This window comes from Pristiophorus japonicus, chromosome 32 (assembly GCF_044704955.1).
Source record: "Pristiophorus japonicus isolate sPriJap1 chromosome 32, sPriJap1.hap1, whole genome shotgun sequence".
NCBI lineage: Eukaryota > Metazoa > Chordata > Chondrichthyes > Pristiophoridae > Pristiophorus > Pristiophorus japonicus.
The window spans coordinates 9,692,807-9,705,264 of record NC_092008.1 but is presented as its reverse complement, the minus strand read 5'-3'; the positions used below and the strand labels follow the sequence as shown (position 1 = coordinate 9,705,264).

Sequence of the window (12,458 nt, the reverse complement as noted above, 5' to 3'; positions counted from 1 at the left end):
TGGTGGAGCGATTATAATCAGGGATGCTCAGGAGGGCAGAGTTAGAGGAGTGCAGAGATCTCGGGGGGTTGTGGGGCTGGAGGAGGTTACAGAGATAGGGAGGGGTGTAGGGACTGGAGGGGGTTACAGCGATAGGGAGGGGTGTAGGGGCTGGAGGAGATTACAGAGATAGGGAGGGAGTGACGGCCACGGAGGGATTTGAAAACAAGGATGAGAATTTTGAAATCGAGGTGTTGCTTAACCGGGAGCCAATGTAGGTCGACGAGCACAGGGGGTGATGGGTGAGTGGGACTCGGTGCGAGTTAGGACACGGGACAGTGAGCACAGGGGGTGATGGGTGAGTGGGACTCGGTGCGAGTTAGGACACGGGCCAGTGAGCACAGGGGGCGATGGGTGAGTGGGACTCGGTGTGAGTTAGGACACGGGGCAGTGAGCACAGGGGGTGATGGGTGAGCGGGACTCGGTGCGAGTTAGGACACGGGGCAGCGAGCACAGAGGGTGATGGGTGAGCGGGACTCGGTGCGAGTTAGGACACGGGACAGTGAGCACAGGGGGTGATGGGTGAGTGGGACTCGGTGCGAGTTAGGACACGGGGTCAGCGAGCACAGGGGGTGATGGGTGAGTCGGACTCGGTGTGAGTTCGGACACGGGGCAGTGAGCACAGGGGGTGATGGGTGAGTGGGACTCGGTGCGAGTTAGGACACGGGACAGTGAGCACAGGGGGTGATGGGTGAGTGGGACTCGGTGCGAGTTAGGACACGGGGCAGTGAGCACAGGGGGTGATGGGTGAGTGGGACTCGGTGCGAGTTAGGACACGGGGCAGCGAGCACAGGGGGTGATGGGTGAGTGGGACTCGGTGCGAGTTAGGACACGGGACAGCCGAGTTTTGGATCACCTCTAGTCGGGTAGAATGTGGGTGGCCAGCCAGGAGTGCGTTGGAATAGTCAAGTCTGGAGGTAACGGGGGCACAGATGAGGGTTTCAGCAGCGGGTGAGCTGAGGCAGGGGGTGGAGACGGGCGATGTTACGGAGGGGGAAACAGGCGGGTTTAGTTATTCTGGGGATATGTGGCCGGAAGCTCATTTCAGGGTCAGATATAACAGCGAGGTTACGAACAGTCTGGTTCAGCCTCAGACAGGCGTTGGGGAGACGGAGGGAGTCGGGGGCTGGGGAACGGAGTTTTTGACGGGGACCGAAAACAATGGCTTCGGTCTTCCCAATATTTAAATTACACTGCAATTAATTTCGAGGCTAGCTTAGAGGCGGGAGCTGCTCGTGGCGAACAGTGTTTGCGCTAAGCTACACAACATCTCAGCGGCCCGGAAATATCGCGTAGACGCCTTAAAATGGGAGACCATGCCTGTGCGGAAATCTGGATGGGCTACACAGTCCAAAGCAAATTTACAGGGAACATTGGTGTTTGACTCTGTGTGTGTCTGCGAGTTGGTGTGTCTGTGTCCATATATATGTGTGTGTGTGTGTGAGTGAGAGTGAGTGTGTGTGTGTGTGTGAGTGAGAGCGTGTGTGTGTGAGTGTGTGTGTGTGTGAGTGTGTGTGTGAGTGTGTGAGGGGCACGGTGATGTGTGTGTGTTAGGGGCGCGATGATGTGTGTGTGTGTGTGTGTGAGGGGTGCAGTGATGTGTGTGTGTGTGTGTGTGTGTGTGTGAGGGGTGCAGTGATGTGTGTGTGTGAGGGGTGCGGTGATGTGTGTGTGTGAGGGGTGCGGTGATGTGTGTGTGTGAGGGGTGCGGTGATGTGTGTGTGTGTGTGTGAGGGGTGCGGTGATGTGTGTGTGTGAGGGGCACGGTGATGTGTGTGTGTGTGTGTGTGAGGGGTGCAGTGATGTGTGTGTGTGAGGGGTGCGGTGATGTGTGTGTGTGAGGGGTGCGGTGATGTGTGTGTGTGTGTGTGTGAGGGGTGCGGTGATGTGTGTGTGTGAGAAGCACGGTGATGTGTGTGTGTGTGTGTGTGCGTGTGAGGGGTGCAGTGATGTGTGTGTGTGTGTGTGAGGGGTGTGGTGATGTGTGTGTGTGTGTGTGTGTGTGTGAGGGGTGCAGTGATGTGTGTGTGTGTGTGTGTGTGTGTGAGGGGTGCAGTGATGTGTGTGTGTGTGTGTGTGTGAGGGGTGCGGTGATGTGTGTGTGTGAGGGGCACGGTGATGTGTGTGTGTGTGTGTGTGTGTGTGAGGGGTGCAGTGATGTGTGTGTGTGTGTGAGGGGTGCAGTGATGTGTGTGTGTGTCTGTGTGTGTGACTGAGTGTGTGTGTGTCTGTGTGAGGGGTGCGGTGATGTGTGTGTGTGTGTGTGTCTGTGTGAGGGGCACGGTGATGTGTGTGTGTGTGTGAGGGGCACGGTGATGTGTGTGTCTGTGTGAAGGGCACGGTGATGTGTGTGTGTGAGGGGCACGGTGATGTGTGTGTGTGTGTGTCTGTGTGAGGGGCACGGTGATGTGTGTGTCTGTGTGAAGGGCACGGTGATGTGTGTCTGTGTGTGTCTGTGTGAGGGGCACGGTGATGTGTGTGTCTGTGTGAAGGGCACGGTGATGTGTGTGTGTGTGTGTCTGTGTGTGTGACTGAGTGTGTGTGTGTCTGTGTGAGGGGCACGGTGATGTGTGTGTGTGTGTGTCTGTGTGAGGGGCACGGTGATGTGTGTGTCTGTGTGAAGGGCACGGTGATGTGTGTCTGTGTGTGTCTGTGTGAGGGGCACGGTGATGTGTGTGTGTGTGTGTGTCTGTGTGAGGGGCACGGTGATGTGTGTGTCTGTGTGAAGGGCACGGTGATGTGTGTCTGTGTGTGTCTGTGTGAAGGGCACGGTGATGTGTGTGTGTGAGGGGCACGGTGATGTGTGTGTGTGAAGGGCACGGTGATGTGTGTGTCTGTGTGAGGGGCACGGTGATGTGTGTGTGTGTGTGTCTGTGTGAGGGGCACGGTGATGTGTGTGTGTGTGTGTCTGTGTGAGGGGCACGGTGATGTGTGTGTGTGTGTGTGTCTGTGTGAGGGGCACGGTGATGTGTGTGTCTGTGTGAAGGGCACGGTGATGTGTGTGTGTGAGGGGCACGGTGATGTGTGTGTCTGTGTGAGGGGCACGGTGATGTGTGTGTGTGTGTGTCTGTGTGAGGGGCACGGTGATGTGTGTGTGTGTGTGTGTCTGTGTGAGGGGCACGGTGATGTGTGTGTCTGTGTGAAGGGCACGGTGATGTGTGTGTGTGTGAGGGGCACGGTGATGTGTGTCTGTGTGAGGGGCACGGTGATGTGTCTGTGTGAAGGGCACGGTGATGTGTGTCTGTGTGAGGGGCACGGTGATGTGTGTGTCTGTGTGAAGGGCACGGTGATGTGTGTGTGTGAGGGGCACGGTGATGTGTGTCTGTGTGAGGGGCACGGTGATGTGTGTGTGTGTGTGTGTGTCTGTGTGAGGGGCACGGTGATGTGTGTGTGTGTGTGTGTGTCTGTGTGAGGGGCACGGTGATGTGTCTGTGTGAGGGGCACGGTGATGTGTCTGTGTGAGGGGCACGGTGATGTGTCTGTGTGAGGGGCACGGTGATGTGTGTGTGTGTGTGTGTGTGTGTGTGTGAGGGGCACGGTGATGTGTCTGTGTGAGGGGCACGGTGATGTGTGTGTGTGTGTGTGTGTCTGTGTGAGGGGCACAGTGATGTGTCTGTGTGTGTGTGTGTGTGTGTGTGAGGGGCACGGTGATGTGTCTGTGTGAGGGGCACGGTGATGTCTGTGTGTGTGAGGGGCACGGTGATGTGTCTGTGTGTGTGTGTGTGTGTGTGAGGGGCACGGTGATGTGTCTGTGTGAGGGGCACGGTGATGTGTGTGTGTGTGTGTGTGTGAGGGGCACGGTGATGTGTCTGTGTGAGGGGCACGGTGATGTGTGTGTGTGTGTGTGTGTGTGTGTGTGAGGGGCACGGTGATGTGTCTGTGTGAGGGGCACGGTGATGTGTGTGTGTGAGGGGCACGGTGATGTGTCTGTGTGAGGGGCACGGTGATGTGTGTGTGTGAGGGGCACGGTGATGTGTCTGTGTGTGTGTGTGTGTGTGTGTGAGGGGCACGGTGATGTGTCTGTGTGAGGGGCACGGTGATGTGTGTGTGTGTGTGTGTGTGAGGGGCACGGTGATGTGTCTGTGTGAGGGGCACGGTGATGTGTGTGTGTGTGTGTGTGTGTGTGTGTGTGTGAGGGGCACGGTGATGTGTCTGTGTGAGGGGCACGGTGATGTGTGTGTGTGAGGGGCACGGTGATGTGTCTGTGTGAGGGGCACGGTGATGTGTGTGTGTGAGGGGCACGGTGATGTGTGTGTGTGTGAGGGGCACGGTGATGTGTGTGTGTGAGGGGCACGGTGATGTGTCTGTGTGAGGGGCACGGTGATGTGTGTGTGTGAGGGGCACGGTGATGTGTGTGTGTGAGGGGCACGGTGATGTGTGTGTGTGAGGGGCACGGTGATGTGTGTGTGTGAGGGGCACGGTGATGTGTGTGTCTGTGTGAGGGGCACGGTGATGTGTGTGTGTGAGGGGCACGGTGATGTGTGTGTGTGAGGGGCACGGTGATGTGTCTGTGTGAGGGGCACGGTGATGTGTGTGTGTGAGGGGCACGGTGATGTGTGTGTGTGAGGGGCACGGTGATGTGTGTGTGTGAGGGGCACGGTGATGTGTGTGTGTGAGGGGCACGGTGATGTGTGTGTCTGTGTGAGGGGCACGGTGATGTGTCTGTGTGAGGGGCACGGTGATGTGTGTGTCTGTGTGAGGGGCACGGTGATGTGTGTGTGTGAGGGGCACGGTGATGTGTGTGTGTGTGTGTGTGTGTGTCTGTGTGTGTGAGGGGCACGGTGATGTGTCTGTGTGAGGGGCACGGTGATGTGTCTGTGTGAGGGGCACGGTGATGTGTGTCTGTGTGAGGGGCACGGTGATGTGTGTGTGTGAGGGGCACGGTGATGTGTCTGTGTGAGGGGCACGGTGATGTGTGTGTGTGAATGTGATGGTATTGCGGTGATTAGCAAGCAAGTACAACATTATCTCATTCTCAATCACATTGTCGCCTTTTCAGAATGACAGAGACTGTGGGTGCCGAGAGAGCGAGAGGGATGATCTTCTGTCTCCCGGAGGAAGGAGAAGGGTCCATTTTGCTCAGTGTACGGGGGAGTGAGAGAGAGAGAGAGAGAGAGGGTTTTGTTTTTGGCAGTGTTGCTGCGTCTGCCTCTAGCCTGAACCAATTACAGGGCGAGACGCCTGGATTCAATCATTCTGCAGCAGTTCAGCGGCGACATAGGTGCAGCTGGCAGGGCTGAAACATCGCTCCCTCCAGAGATCGGCAGCAGAGCACGGAGGGAGGGGAGGGCTAAAGACAGCAGAAAAGATCTCTCTACCTGTCGGCATATCTGAGGAGACTGAACGAGGGGCAGCAAGCCCAGGAGACTCATCTCCCCACCCCTCGAGGATGCTGCCTCTGTGCTGAGCTCCCCAGGCACGCTCAGTGGTGCTGATGTGGTGAATTTTCCACCTCCTGACAGTCAAGGCTGCACCTCCTCCCCTCCCCGGCCGACATCTTGCAGTCCTCTCCTCCCTCGCTATCTCTGTCTCGCTCCCTCCCTCTCGCTGCCCGTCTCCCCCTTTCTCGCTCTCTGCACCTCGTGTGTGTGTGTGTGTGTCTCTGTCTGTCTCCCACTCTCGTCTCCGACTTCATCTCTCTCTCTCTCCTTCCCTCTCTCTTTCACCTTCTGAACCTCTCCCCTGTCGTCGTTCCATCTCTCTCTCTCTTCTGTACCTCTCCGACCATCGTTCCCTCTCTCTCCCTATTTCTCCTCTCCTGTGTGTGTGCTTTTGCCTCCCTCTCTCTTTCTCCCTCCCACGTTCTCTCTCTTTCGCTAGTGTCCTTCTCTCCATCCCTCTCTCTGCCTCGCTCTCTCCGTATTTCTCCTCTCTCTCATTCCCTCTCTCCCTCCTTCCTTCTCTTTCTCTTTCCCCCCCTCTCTCTCTCTCTCCCCAAAACCGGAGCGACGTCCGCCAGTGACCTCTGCCCGTGACCCCCGCCAGTGACCTCTGCCCGTGACCCCCGCCTGTGACCTCCGCCCGTGACCTCCACCCGTGACCCCCACTGACCCCCGCTCGCGGTGCCAGGATGAACTACCTGAGGCGCCGCCTATCTGACAGCAACTTCATGGCCAACCTGCCCAACGGCTACATGACAGACCTGCAGCGGCCTGACCCACCCCCGCCCCCTCCCCCCACAGCCCCCGGGCCCCAGGCCCCCCCCGCCTCCGCCCCCCCCTCCGCCCCTGCCGGCTTCTTCTCCTCCATCTCCAACGCCGTGAAGCAGACCACGGCGGCCTTCAGCGACCAGGTGTCCGGAGGCCCCGCCCGCTCCAAAACCCTGCTGGTCATCGACGAACCACACACCGACTGGTGAGTACCGTCCCGCTCTGCTCACCCTCCCTCCGCGTACCCCTCCCTCCTCCCCGACCCAACCCCTCCCTCCTCCCTCCTCCCCGACCCAACCCCTCCCTCCTCCCTCCTCCCCCTACCCAACCTCCTCCCTCCTCCCCCTACCCAACCTCCTCCCTCCTCCCTCCTCCCCCTACCCAACCTCCTCCCTCCTCCCCCTACCCTCCCTCCTCCCTCCTCCCTCCCCCCCTACCCAACCTCCTCCCTCCTCCCCGACCCAACCCCCTCCCTCCTCCCTCCTCCCCGACCCAACCCCCTCCCTCCTCCCTCCTCCCCGACCCAACCCCTCCCTCCTCCCTCCTCCCCGACCCAACCCCCTCCCTCCTCCCCGACCCAACCCCCTCCCTCCTCCCTCCTCCCCGACCCAACCCCCTCCCTCCTCCCCCTCCCCCTACCCAACCTCCTCCCGCTACCCGTCCCGCTCTGCTCACCCTCCCTCCGCGTCCCCCTCCCTCCTCCCCTACCCTCCCTCCTCCCTCCTCCCTCCTCCCCGACCCAACCCCCTCCCTCCTCCCCGACCCAACCCCCTCCCTCCTCCCTCCTCCCCGACCCAACCCCCTCCCTCCTCCCTCCTCCCCCTACCCAACCCCCTCCCTCCTCCCTCCTCCCCCTACCCGTCCCGCTCTGCTCACCCTCCCTCCGCGTCCCCCTCCCTCCTCCCCGACCCAACCCCCTCCCTCCTCCCTCCTCCCCTACCCTCCCTCCTCCCTCCTCCCCGACCCAACCCCCTCCCTCCTCCCTCCTCCCCCTACCCGTCCCGCTCTGCTCACCCTCCCTCCGCGTACCCCTCCCTCCTCCCCGACCCAACCCCCTCCCTCCTCCCTCCTCCCCGACCCAACCCCTCCCTCCTCCCTCCTCCCCCTACCCAACCTCCTCCCTCCTCCCCTACCCAACCTCCTCCCTCCTCCCTCCTCCCCGACCCAACCCCCTCCCTCCTCCCTCCTCCCCCTACCCAACCTCCTCCCCCTACCCGTCCCGCTCTGCTCACCCTCCCTCCGCGTACCCCCTCCCTCCTCCCCTACCCTCCCTCCTCCCTCCTCCCCTACCCAACCTCCTCCCTCCTCCCCCTACCCGTCTCGCTCTGCTCACCCTCCCTCCGCGTACCCCCTCCCTCCTCCCCTACCCTCCCTCCTCCCTCCTCCCCGACCCAACCCCCTCCCTCCTCCCTCCTCCCCGACCCTCCCTCCTCCCTCCTCCCTCCTCCCCGACCCAACCCCCTCCCTCCTCCCCGACCCAACCCCCTCCCTCCTCCCTCCTCCCCGACCCAACCCCTCCCTCCTCCCTCCTCCCCCTACCCAACCTCCTCCCTCCTCCCCCTACCCTCCCTCCTCCCTCCTCCCTCCCCCCCTACCCAACCTCCTCCCTCCTCCCCGACCCAACCCCTCCCTCCTCCCTCCTCCCCGACCCAACCCCTCCCTCCTCCCTCCTCCCCCTACCCAACCTCCTCCCCCTACCCAACCTCCTCCCTCCTCCCTCCTCCCCGACCCAACCCCCTCCCTCCTCCCTCCTCCCCGACCCAACCCCCTCCCTCCTCCCTCCTCCCCGACCCAACCCCTCCCTCCTCCCTCCTCCCCGACCCAACCCCTCCCTCCTCCCTCCCCCCCTACCCAACCTCCTCCCTCCTCCCCGACCCAACCCCTCCCTCCTCCCTCCCCCCCTACCCAACCTCCTCCCTCCTCCCCCTACCCTCCCTCCTCCCTCCTCCCTCCCCCCCTACCCAACCTCCTCCCTCCTCCCCGACCCAACCCCTCCCTCCTCCCTCCTCCCCGACCCAACCCCCTCCCTCCTCCCTCCTCCCCGACCCAACCCCCTCCCTCCTCCCTCCTCCCCGACCCTCCCTCCTCCCTCCTCCCTCCCCCCCTACCCAACCTCCTCCCTCCTCCCCGACCCAACCCCCTCCCTCCTCCCTCCTCCCCGACCCAACCCCCTCCCTCCTCCCTCCTCCCCCTACCCAACCTCCTCCCCCTACCCGTCCCGCTCTGCTCACCCTCCCTCCGCGTACCCCCTCCCTCCTCCCCGACCCAACCCCCTCCCTCCTCCCTCCTCCCCGACCCAACCCCTCCCTCCTCCCTCCTCCCCCTACCCAACCTCCTCCCTCCTCCCCCTACCCAACCTCCTCCCTCCTCCCTCCTCCCCGACCCAACCCCCTCCCTCCTCCCTCCTCCCCCTACCCAACCTCCTCCCCCTACCCGTCCCGCTCTGCTCACCCTCCCTCCGCGTACCCCCTCCCTCCTCCCCTACCCTCCCTCCTCCCTCCTCCCCTACCCAACCTCCTCCCTCCTCCCCCTACCCGTCCCGCTCTGCTCACCCTCCCTCCGCGTACCCCCTCCCTCCTCCCCTACCCTCCCTCCTCCCTCCTCCCCTACCCAACCTCCTCCCTCCTCCCTCCTCCCCGACCCAACCCCCTCCCTCCTCCCCCTACCCGTCCCGCTCTGCTCACCCTCCCTCCTCCCCGACCCAACCCCCTCCCTCCTCCCCCCTCCCCCTACCCAACCTCCTCCCGCTACCCGTCCCGCTCTGCTCACCCTCCCTCCGCGTACCCCTCCCTCCTCCCCGACCCAACCCCCTCCCTCCTCCCTCCTCCCCGACCCAACCCCCTCCCTCCTCCCCCTACCCGTCCCGCTCTGCTCACCCTCCCTCCTCCCCGACCCAACCCCCTCCCTCCTCCCCCCTCCCCCTACCCAACCTCCTCCCGCTACCCGTCCCGCTCTGCTCACCCTCCCTCCGCGTACCCCTCCCTCCTCCCCGACCCAACCCCCTCCCTCCTCCCTCCTCCCCGACCCTCCCTCCTCCCTCCTCCCTCCCCCCCTACCCAACCTCCTCCCTCCTCCCCGACCCAACCCCCTCCCTCCTCCCTCCTCCCCGACCCTCCCTCCTCCCTCCTCCCTCCCCCCTACCCAACCTCCTCCCTCCTCCCCGACCCAACCCCCTCCCTCCTCCCTCCTCCCCTACCCAACCTCCTCCCCCTACCCGTCCCGCTCTGCTCACCCTCCCTCCGCGTCCCCCTCCCTCCTCCCCTACCCTCCCTCCTCCCTCCTCCCTCCCCCCCTACCCAACCCCCTCCCTCCTCCCCGACCCAACCCCCTCCCTCCTCCCTCCTCCCCGACCCAACCCCCTCCCTCCTCCCCCTACCCGTCCCGCTCTGCTCACCCTCCCTCCGCGTCCCCCTCCCTCCTCCCCGACCCAACCCCCTCCCTCCTCCCTCCTCCCCTACCCTCCCTCCTCCCTCCTCCCCGACCCAACCCCCTCCCTCCTCCCTCCTCCCCTACCCTCCCTCCTCCCTCCTCCCCGACCCAACCCCCTCCCTCCTCCCTCCTCCCCTACCCTCCCTCCTCCCTCCTCCCCTACCCAACCTCCTCCCTCCTCCCCCTACCCGTCCCGCTCTGCTCACCCTCCCTCCGCGTACCCCCTCCCTCCTCCCCTACCCAACCCCCTCCCTCCTCCCTCCTCCCCCTACCCAACCCCCTCCCTCCTCCCTCCTCCCCCTACCCAACCCCCTCCCTCCTCCCTCCTCCCCCTACCCAACCACCTCCCTCCTCCCCCTACCCATCCCGCTCTGCTCACCCTCCCTCCTCCCCGACCCAACCCCCTCCCTCCTCCCCCCTCCCCCTACCCAACCTCCTCCCTCCTCCCCCTACCCAACCTCCTCCCTCCTCCCCCTACCCGTCCCGCTCTGCTCACCCTCCCTCCTCCCCGACCCAACCCCCTCCCTCCTCCCCGACCCAACCCCCTCCCTCCTCCCCGACCCAACCCCCTCCCTCCTCCCCGACCCAACCCCCTCCCTCCTCCCCTACCCAACCTCCTCCCCCTACCCGTCCCGCTCTGCTCACCCTCCCTCCGCGTCCCCCTCCCTCCTCCCCGACCCAACCCCATCCCTCCTCCCTCCTCCCCCTACCCATCCCGCTCTGCTCACCCTCCCTCCTCCCCGACCCAACCCCCTCCCTCCTCGCCCCTCCCCCTACCCAAACCCCTCCCTCCTCCCTCCTCCCCCTACCCGTCCCGCTCTGCTCACCCTCCCTCCTCCCCGACCCAACCCCCTCCCTCCTCCCTCCTCCCCCTACCCATCCCGCTCTGCTCACCCTCCCTCCGCATCCCCCTCCCTCCTCCCCCCTCCCCAACCTCCTCCCCCTACCCATCCCGCTCTGCTCACCCTCCCTCCGCGTCCCCCTCCCTCCTCCCCGACCCAACCCCCTCCCTCCTCCCTCCTCCCCCTACCCATCCCGCTCTGCTCACCCTCCCTCCGCGTCCCCCTCCCTCCTCCCCACTCCCCCAACCCAACCTCCTCCCCCTACCCGTCCCGCTCTGCTCACCCTCCCTCCGCGTCCCCCTCCCTCCTCCCCGACCCAACCCCCTCCCTCCTCCCTCCTCCCCGTCCCGCTCTGCTCACCCTCCCTCCGCGTCCCCCTCCCTCCTCCCCGACCCAACCCCCTCCCTCATCCCTCCTCCTCCGACCCGTCCCGCTCTGCTCACCCTCCCTCCGCGTCCCCCTCCCTCCTCCCCGACCCAACCCCCTCCCTCCAACCTCCTCCCCCTACCCAACCTCCTCCCTCCTCCCCCTACCCGTCCCGCTCTGCTCACCCTCCCTCCGCCTTCCCCTCCTTCCTCCCTCCTCCCCCTTCCCATCCCGCTCTGCTCACCCTCCCTCCGCGTCCCCCTCCCTCCTCCCCCTACCCGTCCCGCTCTGCTCACCCTCCCTCCGCCTTCCCCTCCTTCCTCCCTCCTCCCCCTACCCGTCCCGCTCTGCTCACCCTCCCTCCGCCTCCCCCTTCCTCCTCCCTCCTCCCCGACCCAACCCCCTCCCTCCTCCCTCCTCCCCCTACCCAACCTCCTCCATCCTCCCCCTACCCGTCCCGCTCTGCTCACCCTCCCTCCGCGTCCCCCTCCCTCCTCCCTCCTCCCCCTACCCGCCCCGCTCTGCTCACCCTCCCTCCGCCTCCCCCTCCCTCATCCCCCCTCCCCAACCTCCTCTCCCTACCCGTCCCGCTCTGCTCACCCTCCCTCCGCGTCCCCCTCTCTCCTCCCTCCTCCCCCTACCCAACCTCCTCCCTCCTCCCCCTACCCGTCCCGCTCTGCTCACCTTCCCTCCGCGTCCCCCTCCCTCATCCCTCCTCCCCGACCCAATCCCCTCCCTCATCCCTCCTCCCCTACCCAACCCCCTCCCTCATCCCTCCTCACTCTACCCGTCCCGCTCTGCTCACCCTCCCTCCGCGTCCCCCTCCCTCATCCCTCCTCCCCGACCCAACCTCCTCCCTCCTCACCCTACCCGTCCCGCTCTGCTCACCCTCCCTCCGCCTCCCCCTCCCTCCTCACCCTACCCAACCCCCTCCCTCCTCCCCCTACCCATCCCACTCTGCTCACCCTCCCTCCGCCTTCCCCTCCCTCCTCACCCTACCCGTCCCGCTCTGCTCACCCTCCCTCCGCGTCCCCCTCCCTCCTCCCTCCTCCCCCTACCCAACCCGCTCCCTCCTCCCCCTACCCAACCCCCTTCCCTCCTCCCCCCAACCCAAACCCCTCCCTCATCCCTCCATCCTACCCCTCCCCATCCTCCTCCCTCATCCCCCCTACCCGTCCCCTTCCCTCATCCCCCCTACCCCTCCCTCATCCCCCCTACCCCTCCCTCATCCCTCCTTCCCCTACCCATCCCCCTCCCTCATCCCTCCTGCCCCTACCCATTCCCCTCCCTCATCCCTCCTCCCCGTCCCCCTCCCTCCCTCCTCCCGCTCCCTCCTCTCCCCTCCTCGTTCCCCTCCCTCATCCCTCCTCCCCGTCCCCCTCCCTCCTCCCCCCTCCCCATCCCCCTCCCTCATCCCCCCTACACATCCCTTATCCTTCCTCCCCCTACCCATCCCTCTCCCTCATTCCTCTCCCTCATCCCTCCTGCCCCTACCCATCCCCCTCCCTCATCCCTCCTCCCCGTCCCCCTCCCTCCTCCCCCTCCCCGTCCCCTCCCTCATCTCCCTACACCTCCCTCATCGTTCCTCCCCCTACCCACCCCTCTCCCTCATCCCTCCTGCCCCTACCCATCC

General features: G+C 64.8%; 1 protein-coding gene across 1 annotated transcript in view; it reads left to right on the top strand.

Annotated features, from left to right (window-relative positions):
* Nucleotides 1-6,109: 6,109 nt before the first annotated feature.
* The window catches only part of LOC139240567 (synapsin-1-like), a 311,352-nt gene continuing 305,003 nt past the window's right edge, over nt 6,110-12,458 (top strand). Inside the window, exon 1 of the mRNA XM_070869112.1 lies at nt 6,110-6,393. Within this exon, the coding sequence (XP_070725213.1) occupies nt 6,110-6,393 (284 nt within the window). The remainder of the gene's footprint in view (nt 6,394-12,458) is intronic.